This window comes from Oncorhynchus mykiss, chromosome 18 (genome assembly GCF_057628025.1).
Source record: "Oncorhynchus mykiss isolate SJ-2025 chromosome 18, ASM5762802v1, whole genome shotgun sequence".
In the NCBI taxonomy this organism is placed as follows: Eukaryota; Metazoa; Chordata; class Actinopteri; order Salmoniformes; family Salmonidae; genus Oncorhynchus; species Oncorhynchus mykiss.
This window is the reverse complement of record NC_143039.1, coordinates 23,922,895-23,937,528: the sequence shown is the minus strand read 5'-3', so window position 1 is coordinate 23,937,528 and position 14,634 is coordinate 23,922,895. Positions and strand designations below refer to the sequence as shown.

The window sequence follows — 14,634 nt, the reverse complement described above, 5'->3', positions numbered from 1 at the left end:
CACACAGGACTTATTTTCCTGCAATACCACCATTAACTCCTTTTCTTGTATTACGCAAATAGTCTGACAACAGGAACGTGCTTGGGCTAATACTGTAACATTCATTTGCACCTTTTTTGACTCTACCACAGAAAGTAGTACCAATTCAGGCAGTACTATTCCATTTAGATAAGGGGGTTTCTATGTATTCTATATCTAGGTTTAGGTAGAGTGTAGCGTAGGTGGCAGCCTGAAACCACAGGCAAAGATGGACAGTTTCTGTTAGATGTATTTAAAATACTTATTTGAATTCTGAGTATTTTGTAATTTGACTTACACTTGGCTGAACTACAATCCAATGTATTTTGTATTTTCAAAATACTGTAATTTGGATTTACAAAATACTTTTCTATACCATTTTTTGATAGCGGTTCACATTTTGTGGCCCTTCCTTCACCCTGCATTGGTATCAGAAGTCTGATAGCACTATGGTGTGATAAAATTGCTAAATTAATGAATGTGTGTTTGTCATCGGCAAGAACTTGGGAGTTTTATTTGGGATTAAAAGAAAGGGAATAGAGCTAAGCACAGGCATAGTCCTAAAGGAAAACCCGGTTGTCTGCTTTCCAACAGACACAGAGACAAATCCACCTTTCAGCAGGACAATAGCCTAAAACGCAAGGCCAAATATACACTGGAGTTACTTATCAAGACGATATTGAATGTTTGAGTGGCCTAGTTACAGTTTTGACTTAAAAATTGACTTGAAAATGGCTTTTTAACAATGATCAACAACCAACTTGACAGAGCTTGAAGAATTTTTGAAAGAATAAATGGGCAAATATTATACAATCCAGGTTTGCAAAGCTCTTCGAGACTTACCCAGAAAGCTATAATTGCTTCCAAAGGTAATTCTAACACGTATTGACTCAGGGGGTTGAATACTTATCTAATGAAGATATTAGTGTTTTATTTTCCATTTAATTTGTTGCGAATTTTTTTCCACTTTGACATGAGTATGTAGTGTAAATCGTTGACAAAAAATGACAATTACATCTATTTTAATCGCACTTTGTAACAACAACATTTTGAAAAAGTCAAGCGGTGTGAATACTTTAAGGCACTGTACCATACGAAATGTAACATTACATACTAGATTTACGTTTGCTATGTTACATCTACCCCTGAATCCATGTTGGAGGACCACCAAGGTTGGACATTTTTGTTCTAGCCAAGCTCAAGCACACCTGATTCACTGGGCTTGAACTTTTGGGGTGGTGTAGGAAACACAAGTTAAGAAACACTTCTTTAGATGTCACATGTAGACATATTACATATAAACTATATTGTGTATGTCACAGGTTGAGATCCCCTCCTACAGAGAGAAGTAGATGAAGAGGAACACCCCCACAGAGCAGACCAGCACCAGGCCCATGTTGAGGATGAGTCTGGTTCTGGGGGTCTCCTGGAGCATCTCCTGCAAAAGTCTCTCTTCCTCCTCAGCTGATCTGGGCCGGGTCTTAGCCGGTTCCTCCTTAAACCCACAGAACCACTCTAGAACCCTCACACACCTCCCCTTCTCCCCTTCTACTCCTCCACAGCAGACCACCCAAGGCTTCTCTTGGTTTACCGCCATTCCGGTGCTTGAAAAGGTCGGGTGGCCACCATTTTGGAGATTAGATGGAGACTCCATATAGGATAAAGCCTCCACCCCATTATGGAGGTCTTTGGTCGTCTCCTTGTCCATGCAGCCGTTCCCATTGACATGGGTCTTAGTTTGGGGGTTCAGCTTGCTCATCTCCTCGTCTCTCTCTATGTTTAGGGTTGTGTTTCTTTGGCGTAGCCCCCAGAAGGTAGTGGTGCGGACCTGCTCTATGCTCGGTGGAGGGGTGCAGAGACTAACCACCACAGCCACCAGGCCTGAGATCCAGAACAGCCCGACTGCCACGTACATGAAATGAACGTCCTTGACAAAAGACGGCCGCTCGTCCGGCTCGTCGCAGTGGGGCTCTCTGTAGACGAACGCAAGCACCAGTCTCGTGGCGCCCAACGCGAACCCCACTATGCCACCCCAGAACGCACCAGTCTCATTGCAGCGCCGCCATAGGACGCCCAGCAGGAATAGGGCAGCGATGGGTGGGGTCAGGTAGTCAGACACTTCCTGGATGTAGTAGAACATCTGGCCTCCCTGCATCTCGATGATGACTGGAACCCAGGCGATGCTGATAACCACCATGAACACCACGAACACACGTCCCACCACCATCAGCTCCCTCGACGAAGCCCGCTCCCGCGCCATTTTGTAAATGTCCAAAGTGAAGATGGTGCTGGCGGAGTTGAAGATGGAGTCCAGGTCGCTCATGAGCGCTGCGATCATCACCGCCATCATCAGGCCACGCAGACCCACCGGCATGACGGACATCACCAGGCGGGGGTAGGCGATGTTAGAGCACCCGGCCCTGGATCCACACACCTCCATGCAGTGTTCTGGGCTGATACACACCAGCTCATCTGCAAACAGTATGCGGGAGATCATCCCGGGAATGACGATGATGAACATGGGCAGGATCTTGAGGAAGCCGGCCATCAGAGTGGCGCCTTTAGCGTGGGAGATGCTCCGTGCGGCTAGCACCCGCTGGACGATGACCTGGTCGGCACACCAGTACCAGATGGAGGCCGGGGTCTGGCCAAGGAGGAAGCCCGGCCAGGGGAGGTCCTTGTCCAGCGGGCCCCTTAGGATGCGCAGGGAGTCGGGCTTGGGCTCCACGTGGCAGGAGGGGATGTAGGTGAAGTTGGAGGATGCTAATATTGCTGTGATGTTCGGTCTGGCTTCCATGTACTTGGTCCGCACCCCTTCCAGGCCACCCACTTTTACCAGGCTAATGGCGGTTAGGCATAGCGCGCCACCAATCATCAGGAATGCCTGGAGGGTGTCGGTGTAGATGACTGCAACTAGGCCCCCTGTGACGGTCAGCAACGCGGTCACGGTGATGAGGAGGATGATGGACAGATAGAGATTCCAGCCCAGTGACTCCTGGATGAAGAGCGCTCCGGAGTACAGGTCCACAGAGAGCTTGGTGAAGATGTAGAGCAGCAGAGAGAGAGCAGCGAAGTAGACCTTGAGCCGTCGGCCGCCGAAGCGCTTGGCCAGGTACTCTGGCATTGTGTAGACCCCAGAGTGGATGTAAACAGGGATGAACACCCAGCCCAGGAGCTGGAGGAGCAGGAGGGCATTGAACTCCCATGCGGCGACTCCGAACCCGCTGGCCGCCCCGGACCCTGCAAGGCCAATGAAATGCTCGCTGCCAATGTTGCTGACGAACAGAGAGGCACCAATCATAGCCCAGTTCATTGATCGGCCGGCCAGGAAGTAACCGCTCACAGTGCTCCGATTGGCTTTCATCATGGCGAAGAAGCCAATGGCAAGGACCAGGATGAAGTACATTACCACAACAACGATGTCCGCCGCCTCCATGGTGGTGGGAGCCATCTTGGATAATACTTCTAAAGACAGTTATTGAGGAGTTAGGTGATATGGTTGCTAGTGATATGGTGATATGGTTGCTAGTGATATGGTGATATGGTTGCTAGTGATATGGTGATATGGTTGCTAGTGATATGGTGATATGGTTGCTAGTGATATGGTGATATGGTTGCTAGTGATATGGTGATATGGTTGCTAGTGATATGGTGATATGGTTGCTAGTGATATGGTGATATGGTTGCTTTAGTGATCAGTATCCTTTCAATTTAAGTACCAGTCTTTCAGTTGATTATGAGAGATTCTAAGACACTGAATGCTTGGATGTTGCAGGCGAGTCAGGTGCAGTTTAGGTCTTGGTGAGGTATTCCCACAGAAAGGCACCCTAAGGGTTGACAGGGAACACTGTAGGTTGGAGGTAGCAGCTCATCTGTATCGACACTCCTACAACAGAGCACAAAAACACACAACAGATCAGGGTTGGAAAAACCTTTTTTAAATAAACAGAGGTTAAATAAATAAGAAGATATACAGTACATCTAAAACTGTGTTTCCCCAAAGAAATAGCGGGTCAAGAAACTGGTTTTGAGTTGTGGCAAAAGTATTTTAATTAAGTCGTGGCTGGGTCCTGGCCAGGAACATTGGTTTCGCTGACTTGGTTGGCCACTAAAAAACCTCAAAAGATATAAAAGGCTAACGGTGAAAAAGGCATGTGAACCACTGATCTATAACACATAGCTAACAGTATAGTAGTACTAGTCTTGTATGAGTTTTGCACAGTTCAATGGGTGCATGCATACTTACCCCTACCAGTCCCACCCTCACGCTGTATTTCTCAGTTTAACGGACTCCCCTTATAGCTGTGTAAACAGTCATCCAATTTTAACATGCAGTAGCTGGATCTTCGTGTGTCAGATGGGTGTACATATTTGTGGTCGTCAGGTTTGACTCAGATTTATGTCAAATAGTTCCATAGGGTGTCGTTTGCTCATCTGGGTTACTTTGAAGAGATGCATGTCACAAAGGGATGGATGTGTCTGAGTTATTGTACGCCCAAATGTGTGCTCCTTCCAGACTCAATAGCTCTGGTGTGTGTGATTCTAACACAGTGTTTATGAGACAGTCAAAGCCTCGCAGGGCTATGGACATAGGGATGTGTCTGTTACTGACATTCATTCTAAATCTGTCCAGGCAAAGCCTCGCAGGGCTATGGACATAGGGATGTGTCTGTTACTGACATTCATTCTACAAGTGTCCAGGCAAAGCCTCGCAGGGATATGGACATAGGGATGTGTCTGTTACTGACATTCATTCTAAATGTGTCCAGGCAAAGCCTCGCAGGGCTATGGACATAGGGATGTGTCTGTTACTGACATTCATTCTAAATGTGTCCAGGCAAAGCCTCGCAGGGCTATGGACATAGGGATGTGTCTGTTACTGACATTAATTCTAAATGTGTCCAGGAAAAGCCTCGCAGGGATATGGACATAGGGATGTGTCTGTTACTGACATTCATTCTAAATGTGTCCAGGCAAAGCCTCGCAGGGCTATGGACATAGGGATGTGTCTGTTACTGACATTCATTCTAAATGTGTCCAGGCAAAGCCTCGCAGGGCTACCACACCACATTCAAATTGGAGGATAACCCTAAGCGAAAGACTTGACAGACAGTAACGATGAATAAGTTAAGGACATTTTTGAACAATCACTAATTCTGATCCAAACTTTACAAAAGTGTCATTAAGGTTAATCTTTCTCTCTGGCTTTATCTGGTGACTCCATAATTATAGATAGACAGAATATATGATTGATTAGCAGTAAACTACACATAGTTCTACTAGTAATTGAACTACATTTACTATATAGTAATTTAACTACATTTTGCAGGAGCGTAGTGGTAGTTGAACTTAATTCAAATGTTGGTAGGGTTTTCAGTAGCTAACTACTGAAACTACACTACTTTTTAAAATGGGTGAAGTAGGCAAGAATTTCCTTTCTTTTTCTGCATCAGACCTGCCTAATTCTTACTTGAAACATAGTTTAAGTGTTTAATAGTGATGGATTCTGGGTTCTGACTCCTAAACTTGGAATAGTGCTATAGTCTAGGTTCTACACCAGAAGTTAATTGTTATCTGAAGGAAAAATGTATATGGTGGAGGCTAAGCTTGGAATGTACTGAGTAAGGGAAGGATAATCACATGTGGCAGGCACTGATAAGGGTGGTGAGATGTGGATTAGTGACGAAGGGGGCCGAGGTCAGCTCAGATCACATTAAGGGAGAAGGAACAGTTTATTGCCCACATCACTTAATTTCCTGCCTAGCAATAAAGATGTAATGTTTAAAGAGAAGGAGGACGTCTCCCAAATTGGGGTTTATATACTACCACTGGTGGAAGCATGTCTTTGTCTTATGCAGCTGTATGACCCAGTGGGTGAATGAACTTGGTTTACTCTTTACTAATCGTCCGTGAGTTTTACTAGGTCAATTTAGAACCTAACAATAGGCTAAATTACACATTCCGTAAACATCGGACTCCAGAAAAAATACATTGCTTTCAAAAAAATAAGCAAACACATTTGGTGTTCCGCAAACATATGGAAGAAGGTACTCTGGCCATCAAGGAAAACACTATGTCTTGTGCAAACCCAACACCTCTCAACACCCCGAGAACACCATTCCCACAGTGAAGCATGGTAGTGACAGCATCATGCTGTGGGGATGTTTTTCATAGGCAGGGACTGGGAAACTGGTCAGAATTGAAGGAATGATGGATGGCGCTAAATACAAGGAAATTCTTGAGGGGAAACCTGTTTCAGTCTTCCAGAGATTTGAGACTGAGACGGAGGATCACCTTCCAGCAGGACAATGACCCTAAGCATACTGCTAAAGCAACACTCGAGTGGTTTAAGGGGAAACATTTCAATGTCTTGGAATGGACTAGTCAAAGCCCAGACCTCAATCCAATTGAGAATCTGTGGTATGACTTAAAGATTGCTGACCACCAGCGGAACCCATCCAACTTGAGGGAGCTGGAGCAGTTTTGCCTTGAAGAATGGGCAAAAATCCCAGTGCCTAGATGTGCCAGGCTTATAGAGACATACCCCAAGAGACTTGCAGCAGCTGTAATTGCTGCAAAGGTGGCTCTACAAAGTATTGACTTGGGGGGGGGGGGGGGGGGGGGGGGGGTGTATAGCTATGCACGCTCAAATTCTTAATTGCTTTGTCTTATTTCAGGTTTGTTTCACCACAAAAAAAATATTTTGCATGGTATGTGGTATGCATGTTATGTAAATCAAATGATACAAACCCTAAAAAAGATTTCATTTTAATTCCAGGTTGTAAGGCAACAAAATAGGAAAAATGCCAAGGGGGGGTGAATACTTTCGCAAGCCACTGTATCGTGGATAAATTGGGACTGACTGATCTTCAAATAATATGAAGTAGATATTTATGAGTAGTTATTTTTATCGATCAGTCTGCAGCCGCCCACAGGAAGTGATCCAGTCCAGAGGCATGTTGGATCACTGTTTGTGATCAGGCCTCTCTCATCTTTTTAAGTGGGAGAACTTGCACAATTGGTGGCTGACTAAATTCTTTTTTGCCCCACTGTGTGTCTTAGCACTGAAGACGGACACCTGTTTTCTGGGTTTGCGTCGCTTCCTGTGCCCCTTTTTGTTTAATTTGGTTGTGTCTGATTTTAAGTAGCATGTTAAATTCCATATACAATTTAACTGAACAGAGTACCACAGTATGAGTCATACCACAGTATGTGCCCTCCTAGGTTTTGCAGTCTCTCCCATGGGTGGTTCTGAGCGCAGGTGAGGAAGCCACACTTTGTGCCCTCCTAGGTTTTGCAGTCTCTCCCATGGGTGGTTCTGAGCGCAGGTGAGAAAGCCAGTCTCTCCCCTTCTTGTCCGAGAGACACTAACTGGCCTGGGGCATATCAAGGTGCCTTGTGGGTGAAGGCTAAATGGAACTGGTTGGAGGTGTGTGGTCTGGTGATCTGAGGGCAATGTGCCAGCAATAGGGCAGGTCAACACCGCTATGGGAGCCCTGGCTGCCTCAGAACACCATGTGGTAGAGTTGCTAGCAGGTATTGGAGGTATATTTCTCCGTGGGGACTTTGTTGTATAGTTAGAGTTTCAGGGAGTTTATCTTTGAGTGCAATTTGTGTGTTCTAACCCGTGTGTAAAACCTATTATTGCACATGTACTTTTGCAGAGTTTCAATATTAAGTGCAAGGAAACACTCATTTTAAGTGGGTGAGAATGTCACCTGTGACTTATTGGCATGTTTAATCTGAGTAGCATTTTCTTTTGGTTAAATGCCTGGTCATGAGCTAAATGATAGTATTTAAAACTATTTTTTTCCAGGCAGCTGCCCACAGGAAGTGACGCTGTCCCGAGGCATGGTGGATCATTGTTCGCTGAAAGCTTATTATGACAGGCTGATATGTTTGGTGAGAGTACAAATGGAGACTGTGCTGCGAGGTTTGCTACACTGACTAAATCTAGATGATGGACACCTACCTGATGGGCTTGCTGTGCCCCTTTGTTTGCGTCTGATTTTAAAGTAACGGTAACGACATCGAAATGAACATAACTGAATTGTGAAACCAAATTGAGAATGCGCCGGTACTGAGAATGTGCTGAAACTGATAGAAAAGCATGCCTTACAAAATAATGTAGTCATTTTTGTCTGCCTCTTACTTCACGCTGCCTGCTCAACTAAGACCTAGAACCTGTCACTTTCCACGTGACAAACGCACCACTGTTTAGGATGTTTCTTCAGCCTGACTCCATACATTTAATTATGACTTTTGTAACGCTTGTACTTACCATTTCCAACAGCCCTTCTGACTAATCTCTCCAACACCGGACTCGCGGCATCAATCACGCTCCTTCCTAGTAGGCAGGTAGATTAGGTGCAACTTTTTTCACAGGTTGCGTTCCAATTTTGGTTTGACAGCATAGTGCCATTTCTATGAACACGCCCCCCATATTTGCCTATGGCGTAGATGCACGCTCTAGCCTCAAGTTTTAGCATAATTGGTGACGAAATGGGTAAGAATGTTAATAATTAAGACATTTTAAAATTCCCATTTCCGGAATAAAAAAAAATACAATTTAATTAGGTTTCCATTGAATTTTCAACTCTACTGATGGCCTTGCAACCGAATGTGTATTGGGACGTGCGCGCTAGCCACCAGCTCATTCCGACATTTCTTGATTCCTTTTCAGGTGTATATATAGATAATTTACTGCAAGGTCAGGACTTAACATAGCATTTTGCTGCACCCGCTATAACATATTCTAAACCGTTTACTTGTCTTAACGTTGATTTGATGAAAAGTTCTGCAAGCACCTTATACGTCTATATGACTTGGAAGTGTGTTTGTGCTCTGGAGGTCATGTGCACACTCCAGGGGTGCAACACCTTTGGCAAAGATGCATGAAATTAAAACACTTTCAGGGGTAGGCTACATCATTCTCCAGTTAGCCCTGTACATTACATCCTACTTGATGTTTCATAGCCAGCGATGACAAAACAGCCCATGTTGTTGCTCGATTAGTTAAAAGTTCCCGTGGAACACCCTCATTCCCCCAAAGGGCTTAATCACTAAACCAAACATCCTTTTAATGACGTTTTAGTCATTTAGCCGACACTCTTATCCAGAACGACTTATAGGATCAATTAGGGTTAAGTGCCATGCTCAAGGACACATCAACAGATTCTTCACCTAGTTGGCTCAGGATTTTGAACCGTGACCTTTCAGTTGCTGGCCCAAAGCTCTTATAGGCTACCTGCAGCCCAAATTGTCTGAATAACACACTGAGGACTGGACACTGTCATAATGGTGTGGACTGTCACTGATGAAACCCCCAGAAGCACTCACTCCCTGAGTGACAGGCATGTAAATATATTATTAGGCTGCCCATTACCCTGATGTGGACCAGGGATGTGGCAGTCGTCTTCTGCAAAGACACCATGAATGTGCATTTTTCATCCCTTAAATCACTGCTAGCGGTATAAAGAAGGCTACTTAATTAAAACATACTTTGAAGTATAGCATTTGCTCAAGTTTGACAATCCACAACATTTTAACCACCACTTAAGTAGGCTACATTTATTTTACATTATAGCAGAAGCTCTTATTCAGAGCAATTACAGTTAAGTGCCTTTTCTCAAGGGCACATCAACATATTTGTCACCTGGTCATCTCAGGGATTTGAACCAGTAACCTTTCAGTTACTGGTCCACCACTCTTAACCACTAGGCTATCCCTATCTGCCAGATACTGGGTGACTTTCACGTGAGTCATTTTCTATTAAGGTATCTTTACTTTTACTCAAGTATGACAATTTGGTATTTTTTCCCGATTATCTCTTTGGAAATCTTCTTTCTTTGAGCTTTCTGTCCGTCAAGCATTGTATTTGCTTTATCTTACAGTTCTCACCAGTCTTGTTGATTTTGCAACATTCTATTCTAAATTGCAGATAGCAACCCTAAACCTGGTTATGAGTTAATCTATGTAATGAAGGTCTGATGTAGTGTCTAGATAGACACTTGGTGGCAATGTTGCATTTCTAACAGTATAAAATACCGATGTCAAACCTTGAATGTCAAACCTTAAATCACTATGAAATGAGAACACTTTGAATGGGGCAGACAGGAAGCACAAACCACAAACAGGAAGATACTTTTTTTTTACTTAACAAGGTTATTCGGTTTAGGAAGCTAAATGTCTGTGGAATCGATAGAGATCTGTCTCTAAGGTGAAGAATAGGAGCCAGGTGTTAAAGGTTGCTCCAGTCCATAGAATTAGAATACTAGACTGTACATCAACCTTCTTATGATGGTCCAAAGGTCAGCCATGTTGGTGAGGGAGTTGGTCAACCATGGTTTGCCAGTGCTGTGATAAGATAGTGTAAAATAATGAATTTGAATAATTTATCTGCACTGTATGTTTATTAGCTAGCTAGCCAGCCAATTTTAGAGGAATGATTCCATAAATGTTTCAAATTAACTGCCAATATGCCAACAGTCCATTCAAACAATGCAGTCAATCCACAGACATACACTGTCTTAAATCAGTTGATGATAGAACTTAGAAAAAAATGTAAATGCAACAAGTACTAATATTGCATCATATAATAGAACTCACAGCTTTCCAAAAAAACACACCTGTTTAGATATATTTTTTATTTATACAGAAAATGTGTATAAAACCCCTATAAAATAAATTTCTAATTATATAACAATATTTTAGGTTGACAATTCTATTACACAATTTCTGATATCACATGCCTTACTTTTATTTTCCTGCATAAGTCAAATCAGGATTATGCCTCTACTGCCATTCAATCCAATTGGACTGGTTTGTTTTTCTCCCTGGCCAATATGGCTGCAATTTTAACCCCATTCTGAAATTTTTATGACATAGCCCGTCTAGTAGTTTAATAGGATCTCTATGCTCCAGTCACTCTCCAGCCCTAACAACTGATTCCAGATCAGAGCTGTTCATTTCAAGGCTATTGTCAAGGTAACAGGTCACGTCTCCACTGCAGACAATAGAAATAGAATACCTATGATCTTCTAGAATGGTAGACGATTATAGCTAGAATAGAGTGATTCTAATTGCTACATACGTTTTCCAAACTCTGACAGGCAAAGAAAAAGATCAACCAAAAGGTCTGTCACAGAGCTCTAAAATGCCCAATTGTAACCATGGAGATACGAATATTTACATTCTACCCCAACCTTTGCCCTCAATGGCAGGAAGAGGAACGAGGAGGCCTATGGGAAAAGTGAAGGAAGAGAAGAAGGAAAGAAAGAACAGAAAAGTTGATTCAACATGGGCTGTATTGATTCTCAGTCTGGGAGAGGAAGAGACAAAGGCTTTTGACCTGAATGAAGCCAGTCCAGAAGTCATTTCCTACACCGTTAGGAATCTTCTTTAGCCTCGTTTGTGTCACAGACCAGTTGATTCTGATAACTGATTGATTTTTAGAAGACACACAGCCTACAGTACAGTACTGTATTCTTAAGGACAAAGTTCTAAAATGTACAATTAGCTGGGCATTTTAGCCATTCATTTGACTTGTGTTAGCCAGAGGGACTTAACACAAGTTTATTTAAATAAGGAGCCTGAAACCCATCGTCAATACTAACATCCTAAATCCCTCTTCACAATGGCAGCGCTAGACTATAAGATTCTCCAGGATAAGCATTCCTAATGCATGCATGTGGTGAAACAGGAGACTGATGAGGTTGGAAATAACTTTGTCCTCCCTCATTCTGTTCCTTAAGCCAGGCAGAGTAGTTCTACAAATGGTGGGGGGATTGAGTCAGGCAGAGTAGCTGTGTGTGTAACAGAGGCGGGACTGAGGGCGTCTTATTGTCTGGAGACATCTGATCTGTTCACTGACCTAAGGAACATAAAGCTAAGACACAGCTGTTTTAACAGAGAGAAAGAGACTGCCGTAACCAGAGAGAGAGATCGAGGGATAGAGAGAGAGAGAATGGGACAAAGAGGGAGGGAGAAGGAGATTACATGAGTTACATATATATATATCCTGATGGAAGTTCTTTACCCTTTAGGTCAACAAACAAAAACAGCCATTAGATTGCAGCACTGAATTATTGAAAGCACATTCCTGGTAGGCATCCATCCACCATATTGCTTTCAATCACCCTGTGTTTTCAGACCAGAACACGAGGGAGAGCAGAGGAGACGAGAGGAAGCCACTTTAGGCTATTGAGATGCAGCCTTTAGGCTCTCGCCGGTCACAGCGTCAGATGAGTGGTTGTTGAGGAAAGGAGAAAAGCCAAGGTATCTATGACAGTGGAATGGAATACGACCACAGAGGCCCTGCTGTGTGTGTAGGATGTATGGGTATGGGGTTAATTCAATATTCGGCCAGTCTTCACTGAGCCATCCTGAGCATCTAGGAGATGCAACACCACAATGCCAGCAGCTGTATGGCAATGCGAGGGAACCTGACCTAAATAGCCCCATGGGGCTAGCATGCATAACAATAGACTAGATCAGGGTTACCCAAACTCGGTTCTGGGGCCCCCCCTGGGTGCACGTTTAGTTTGACGTAGCACTACACAGCTGATTCAAATAACCAACTCATCAAGCTGGGAGGCCCCAGGACCGAGTTTTGGAATCCCTAGATTAGATGACCGCAGGCAGGGCCTTAATGTAGGCTGATTGAAGGCTAATAAAATCTGTTCTGCGTTGGCAGAAGTCTCTGTGGCTCCGTCCTGTGTTTATTATAGTGTCTGTATGGCTGTGCTAAATCAACATGAGCAGAGCTAATAGGCATTACAATGTTAGTCACTCAGAAAGATGGCTGTGCCAGCATGGATGGACAAACAGGGTGATGCAGTCAGAGCTGATGGGATATGTGTTCTTTATTAAAGGTTAGAGGTCAGGGGTCAGGGCTACTTAGTGATTAGAAGCATATTGGTGGTTAGAAAGGGTCAGGTTTCAGTCCCCTCTAGAATGATACAACAGACAGAATAACTAAAGGGCTTCAATGTAGCTTCCTGCAGGCTGTGGACATTCATAGAGCATACATAACAGCCGTATGAACGGATCTATAAACAGCCTTAGAAGCACACCCGCAGCCGTAGTGGCAGAGGTTAAAGAACTGCAATCAGTAAAGATGTATATGGATTATGGGAGGGAGATATTGAACAAAATGGCCATGTGACTGAAATCCAATCAAATTTCATATCCATGGGTGGTGTTTGTTTTATTGATTTCATTTCTATGAGCCAGGGCCTCCTGAGTGCTGTGACAGTGATGGGTGAGGACACAGGAAGTTGGCACAGGGGGATGGTCGCCCTGAAGAACACACACAGCCTTACAAGGACAAGGCATGCTCCAACCAACTCCCAGAGTATGACACTACTGGAGGTGTGTGTATAGTATTCTGTGTGTATAGTAGACAGAATATAACTGTGGATAGGGGGAAACTAAACATAGATGTAGGTTACGTGTGTGTGTGTGTGTGAAAGAGTGTTTGCAGGTGGTGGAGGCAGATCAGATATCACACCCCCAACTTCTTTCCTCTCTCTCCTCCATCTCCCCCCCAACCACACACCCTCCGACTGTAGAAAGTTGCCATGGCGAGGCGTTGACGAGTCATCGCCACATTCCGGGGCATGGCTCTCCCCCCTGGACACTCTCCGCCTCTCAAGTTTCATATTTACTCTATGCGGTGTACTGTTGCGTGTACTCATGCAGTCCTCTCCCTACAGTTGCCTCCTGCTGCTGCGGAGCTAGAACCAACATACCGGAATCATTAACCTGCCTGTACGTCACGGGTGTCAAACTCATTCCATGGAGGGCCTAGTGTCTGCAGGTTTAGTTTTTTCCCTTCTAATTAAAGCCAGACAAGGTGAGGGTAGTTCCTTACTAATTAGTGACCTTATTTTTATCTATCAGGTACATTGAAGGAGAAAATAACCCGCAGACACTCAGCCCCTCGTTGGAATGAGTTTGACAAGGGATGTACATGGTTTCAGAAGGAGGATTGGATTTGACTTAAGCATATCACACAACTGACCATATTGATTCATTCTAGACGATGCATTCAGACCTACAGGGGTGTTTACCGAGTTAGCCGAGGGGCTAGGAGTCCATTTGGAGGACAGATGTGAAACAAAAGGCCACCCAGGTCTAGAGTTGTTGTAAACCAACCAACAGATCCCAGAGATGATATGTCTAATACAGGAACCACCATTGAGGATCAAACAAGGCCTTAAACGATCTGTGTCCAGACGAAACACACACACACACACTCACCAGAAGGGGCATGGAGGATACAGCACCAATATCTGGGTCAATTTTTTTAAAGCAAGGGGAAGATGGAGGGAGAGAAAGAGGGGAGAAGGTAGCGAGAGAAAGAGACATTTAGGGAGTAAAGGAGAGCGAGGGATTAAGAAAAACAAGAGTGAAAAAGATAGAGGGGAAGAAGAGAGAGAACGTGATAGTGAAGGTGAGGAAAATAACTCACTGGAGGCTGACAGTTCTAAACATAACACTCATCTACATTTGTAATTGAAGGAGAGAGAGAGAGAGGACAGAAGCTGTTCCCTGAAGGACAACAAGAAATGGAGGGAAGGAAGGAGGGATACAACAAACCAGCTTCAGTCGTGG

General features: G+C 44.1%; 1 protein-coding gene across 1 annotated transcript; it reads right to left on the bottom strand.

Annotated features, from left to right (window-relative positions):
* Nucleotides 1–1,023: 1,023 nt before the first annotated feature.
* Nucleotides 1,024–8,618, bottom strand: LOC110495668 (sodium/myo-inositol cotransporter-like). The gene is made up of 2 exons (XM_090207889.1): nucleotides 8,300–8,618; nucleotides 1,024–3,904 (listed from the first exon to the last, which is right to left on the bottom strand). Exon 2 carries the CDS (start codon nucleotides 3,467–3,469, stop codon nucleotides 1,355–1,357), a length of 2,115 nt encoding a protein of 704 aa, XP_090064015.1. The 5' UTR covers nucleotides 3,470–3,904; nucleotides 8,300–8,618; the 3' UTR covers nucleotides 1,024–1,354.
* Between the last annotated feature and the right edge of the window lie 6,016 nt (nucleotides 8,619–14,634).